The sequence below is a fragment of the Rhagoletis zephyria genome, unplaced genomic scaffold (assembly GCF_001687245.7).
Source record: "Rhagoletis zephyria isolate East Lansing unplaced genomic scaffold, Rhagoletis_zephyria_1.1 Rzeph_scaffold_00411, whole genome shotgun sequence".
NCBI classification, from domain to species: domain Eukaryota; kingdom Metazoa; phylum Arthropoda; class Insecta; order Diptera; family Tephritidae; genus Rhagoletis; species Rhagoletis zephyria.
Genome location: NW_016157495.1, coordinates 19,038 through 24,602, shown reverse-complemented (window position 1 = coordinate 24,602; position 5,565 = coordinate 19,038). Strand labels below are relative to the sequence as shown.

At 34.5% G+C, this 5,565-nt stretch overlaps 1 protein-coding gene across 3 annotated transcripts in view; it reads left to right on the top strand.

Annotated features, from left to right (window-relative positions):
* LOC108359565 (UNC93-like protein MFSD11) overlaps positions 1 to 4,769 on the top strand; it is a 28,110-nt gene extending 23,341 nt beyond the window's left edge. For all 3 annotated transcript variants that reach the window (XM_017611478.1, XM_017611477.1, XM_017611476.1), the window contains exons 3-6: positions 3,014 to 3,183; positions 3,249 to 3,718; positions 3,786 to 4,219; positions 4,306 to 4,769. In XM_017611478.1, coding sequence (XP_017466967.1) covers positions 3,014 to 3,183; positions 3,249 to 3,718; positions 3,786 to 4,219; positions 4,306 to 4,506 — 1,275 coding nt within the window. In that variant the 3' untranslated portion in view covers positions 4,507 to 4,769. The remainder of the gene's footprint in view (positions 1 to 3,013; positions 3,184 to 3,248; positions 3,719 to 3,785; positions 4,220 to 4,305) is intronic.
* The last annotated feature ends 796 nt before the right edge of the window (positions 4,770 to 5,565 follow it).

Here is a 5,565-nt window from a genome sequence, read left to right as displayed (position 1 = left end):
AAATAGGCAACAATCGTCAATGGCAACAAATTGGCGACTCACCGATTTATTGCTGTGGTGACAAATCGGCAACACCACTTCGTTCATGTCAATTTTGAATAAAAAAAGTTCTCATAAATTCGGAAACTTATTAATATGGCGTCAATAGCATTGGCCAAAAGCATCTAAATTATGCCCAAGGACAAGATTGAAAAAATAGGAAGTCTCACAGCAAGAAAATGAATTAATTCCGATTGTAAGTTGCAATTTGGTATACAAAAAAATAAATGAAGTATTAAGAAGAATAAAATTATTCCAAATATCGCCTGAAGCGATAAGAAAAGGACTCATTCAGGTAATAAGAAAACGACTCACCCAGGCGAGTGAAGGAACATCTTTTTTGTGGAAGTTTAACAGCATGGTACTGCTGATTTATGTTCCTCTTTTTTTCGGAACATGGTTTGTTTGAGTACTTTTTTTTATGTATTCAGCGCTCAACATCTTCACTTCTCTTCCTTCTATGCCCTCTTTGTTAGAGTATGAGTAGTTTACATATTTGAAAAAAACTTCACAGTGAAACAAACTGAATTCCGATGCAGACCTTTAATACTTACCTATGTACATTGCAATGGTCCACGAAAGAAGATACTGCTTACCTACATATGCGATTAAATGTTTTGCCACAATTCAATAAAACTCGTGGGCTGAACCTCGTCGAAAATACCACTAAAAAACTTTGGGCCTTATGAATTGATCGCTGGAGACTACATATACAGTATTGGCCAATACACCCCCATTTCAAAGAGACATTGTTTGCCACTCATCTTTGTTTATTTATTTTTAAGAATTTTTAATTAAAATACAGTTCATTCTCTCACAAAACTCACATAAACTGAAGTTTAAAACTTTTTAAAAGACCGCAAAAAAGTGCAACAAATTTTCACCCAAATTTCAAACTTTTTTCTCAGAAGCGGTAGAGTTTTTTTGAATACACAGTCTTATAGCCCATTCAATTTTAGTCTAATAATGTGCAAGTTTCAAGTGGCTAAAAATTACCGTTGATTTTTTAGAATTTTTTTCGCCGAGGATGTTGCGGGTTTCTGCCATATAAAAATAAATTGTGCTTAGTCGTTATATGGAAGCAAATGAGACAAAAAAAAAATTCTAAAAAATCAACGGTAAGCTTTAGCGACTTGAAACTTGCACATTATTGGACAAAATTGAATGCGCTATAAAACTGTATACGCACTTTTCTGCGATCTTTTAAAAAGTTTAAAACATTGGTTTATATGGGTTTTGTTGAAAATGAACTGTATTTTACTTAAACATAAGTGGCAAACAATATCGCTTTGAAAGGGGGGTGCTATAGATATGTCCAATACTGTACGAGTATATATACATATTACAAATCAGCTTACCATGGGGATGCATGTTTTTGTTCGGCGATAATAGCCAATCTTTTCGTAATACAAAAGTTAATTCGTTGCCCATTCTCCACTGTGTTGTATACGTACAGATGTGTATATGTACAGATGCGATCAAAGCAAAGAAATTCAAAATGATACTGGTTGCAAATTATGTTTATTTATTTATTTTTAATAACTTTCATTTAAAGTTTAATTCAATCTAAAAAAACTCAATAAATAAAAGTTTATAATTTTGCACAAATCGCAAAAAAATTAATCAAACTTCAAAAAACGGTCATCATTCAAAAAACGGTCATCAAATTTTTAACTAGAATATTTAGAAAGTTTTCGGGTATGCAGTTTTGTAGCCCATTCAACTGTAGTATAAGAAAGTGCAAGTTACAAGTCGTTGAAAATTACCGTTGATTTTTTAGATTTTTTTTTGTGGAGGGTGATACGTATTTTCTTCTATATAACACATGATTAAAAAAGTTTTTTAAATGAAATAAAAAACAGCAACATTCTCCACAAAAAAAAAAATCTAAAAAATCAATGGCAAGTTTTAACGACTTAAAACATGCACTTTCTTTTATTATAATTGAATGGGCTACAAAACTGCATACCCGAAAATTTTAAAAGGGTATTTTCGATACTGTGAAATTATTATTTTTTGTTTTTTTTTTTAATTCTGCCAAATTTTGTAATTGTGATCACAACTGACCATTACTTATTAAAATCACACAGATGATTAACGTTTTGCCAAAACTGGTTATCGAAGTGAACGACTTCATAGCATATAACAGGGCGTCGATAATGAAGTTTTACCTACTAAATGCAGACATTGTTCATTGATCGATAAAGCACTCGATTTGTTCTAATCAGACATTGAACAACCGGCCCTTAGTGATGTTCAAATTCGCTTGGAACATTTTGTATTTTGTTTTCTTTTTTGTGATACGGCCTAATGCACATGCCTAGACAGAGAACTTGTACTAATGTTGTATGATGTGTCAGTGCTTTACTTGCTATAGATCTCTTCCGTACATTGACACGAGTGAATATACAGATAAACTGAATGTAGCTTTTTATGGCTTTACCAGCGAGCGGTCAATCACTTTTTATCATTGACGACGACAACAATACAACATACATATGTATGTGCTGCTGATATTTATATGCTAATCATGTCATTCAATTTGCTTCCGATAGTCTAATAAGCTTGTTTTCGCAGCTAAATTTAGTTTCGCACTGTTACAGAGTCAATAAATGCGCCGGGAGATATGCTTCAAAATAACTCAAGGTGCATCCGCAATTTACATATATATGTACTTTGTTAAAATCGTTTTTTGTTTTTTTTTACAAAGGGTTTTGCAGATTGAGTATGGTTGAGAGAGCGTAAAGTTTCTAATTTTTCCTAACGACAAGCACAATAGTCAAGATTTGAGCCAATATCAATACATATTAGTAGTGCGTATTTCGGAGTGTTGGCATTGACTTGACTTCAGTTTTTGATAATGCTTTTAAGCATTGTTATTAGATAAATTCCTCTCTCCCACCTGATTAGCTTCGTATACCTTATTACATGTCCGCACAGCAATTTTTTATTCATAAATTTTCAATATTTTCAGAAAACTATTTTGGATAGTATTGCGAAAGAGGATAACAATTTCACCGGTGACGGTTATACCAGTTTGGCAGTTATTTACACGACATTTTCACTATGCAATTGGCTGGCGCCGTCCTTCATATCATTTACAGGGCCACGTGTAGCTATGTTGGCTGGATCACTCACCTATACGTAAGCTAGTTATTTTGAAATTTTATGTGAATTTGTGTTATTCTTTTTGTTCTCATCTCTTGCAGTCTTTTCATGATCATCTTTTTATTTCCCTCTAATTGGTTACTCTACCTGTCGAGCGGCATTTTGGGCGCTGGTGCTGCCATTACCTGGACGGGTCAGGGTAACTTCTTAGCTCGCTGCAGTGATCTCTCCACCATTTCGCGCAATTCGGGCGTATTCTGGGCGCTGTTGCAATGCAGCATGTTCTTCGGCAACATTTTTGTCTACTTTCAATTCCAAGATAAGGAACATATTGATGCAGGCACACGCGGCATGGTGATTGGTGTGCTAACAGCTGTTGCAGTATTGGGTATAGTTTTCCTAGCAGCATTGCGTCCCATGGCTGACAACTCGGTTGGTACATCCGAAATGCAACGGCAGCAGCAACAACATCGAACTGGCTGGGGCAGCGCTGTGTATGCACTGAAATCGGCTGGCAATCTCTTTATCACACGGGATATGTTGCTGTTAAGCGTGGCATTCCTATACACAGGTCTCGTATTATTATTTCTTTGCGAATAGAAGATTGTTTTAGTCAATAAATGGGTTTTTTTTTACAGGCATGGAATTGTCCTTCTTCAGTGGCGTCTATGGTCCCTCAATAGGCTTCACAAAGAAGATACACAATACACCAAAGGAAATTGTTGGTCTCGCTGGCATTTGCATAGGCGCTGGAGAAGTGTTTGGCGGTGGTCTATTCGGTATTTTAGGAAAGAAGACAACGCGCTTTGGCCGCGATCCTATCGTTATTGCGGGCTATGTCATACATATGATTGCATTTTTCTTGATATTCCTTAACTTGCCTGACAATGCGCCCTTCAAGGACACCGAAGATATATCCTATATGGACCCACCTCGCGCATGGATCGCTTTGTTGTGTGCATTTATGTTGGGTCTTGGTGATGCCTGCATGAACACGCAAATCTATTCTATGCTGGGTGGGGTATATGTAAAGAACTCCGTGGGCGCGTTTGCGTTATTCAAATTTACGCAGGTTTGTCTAAAATATACCCTTTGAATATATGTGCTCTCTTTTTTTCTGAACACTCAGATAATATTTATTTCTACTTCCATATGCAGTCCATCGCCGCCGCTATCAGCTTTTTTTACTCCTCGCATCTTGGCTTGCGCGCTCAATTAGGCATTTTAGTCGTTTTCGGCACAATAGGCACAGCCTGCTTCTGCATTGTGGAATGGGCGGTCAAGCGACGCCAAAGGGAAACGCCAGAAGATTCAAGAACAGTTTCGCAAGACTCTCGCTCTGTTTCATACGACAAATAAGGTGAAAATAATAAAGCCATACCTGAACTAAATAGAGCATTTGAGACCTGATCTGACAAAAACATAAAATTTTAAAGTTACGCCCGAAATGTTAAAGATACAAAAAATAAGCCAATTTTTAGAGTCCAAACATTTATTTTTCAGTAAAAAAAAGTTTCGAATATAAACATAACCACGGTACAAAACATAAGGTAGTTCCATTTAATGACACCTTTGTTTGTATCATGTACACAACTATGAAAAAATCAGTATGTTTTGCACGAGTAAATGTATATAAGAGTAAAGTATAAATATATATACAAATACTTGTATATACTTACATATGTAAGTGTGCGTTTATTTGGTAGTGTTTGGTCTTCCGGGACAATAATTAATGTCAAAATAAGATTTGAAAAAAAAAACTTGTTACCGCAATTCACTAGTGTAATTTTTCAACGCAAGTTTTTAAGCGTAAATTACCGATATTGCAATATTATCTATTTGTTATAATGCCAAACTACATACAAATTGTTTTATTAAGATTATTTTTTTTTTATATATAAAATATTTTTTAAACAAAATTTGACTATATGTATTACAAAATCCTGTTTAATCTAGATGAAAGTAAGTGTATGTTGGTAATTGTTGTACATACCTCTTAGTAAATATGTATGTATGTATATGTATGTAATCAAAAATGTTAGTGCGTAAAAATTAAATAACGAAACAAAGTTTTCAATCGATATACTATATATAAACGTTTTACAATATGAGTCCTGTCGTTTTAATCACTTTACTTACCATACGAAGGCTAACAGTAAATGCCTCTCTACATAGAACCTTTGACAGCAGCGTTTGTAATGCTAGTGTTTGCTACAATGAACTCTTGGCAAAGAATGCTTTGGCCACTAAATTAACATACTAACTACAGATAAATTAAGCGTTATTATCAATAATTGCATTAAAAACGTTGGTTTTTTCTGCATTTGATTAAAAGGAAAAGAACCAGAAATCGAAAATAATTGTTGATTTCTAAAAAAATAGTTTATGCATTTTTGTTCACCATTTTTTATTCACCTT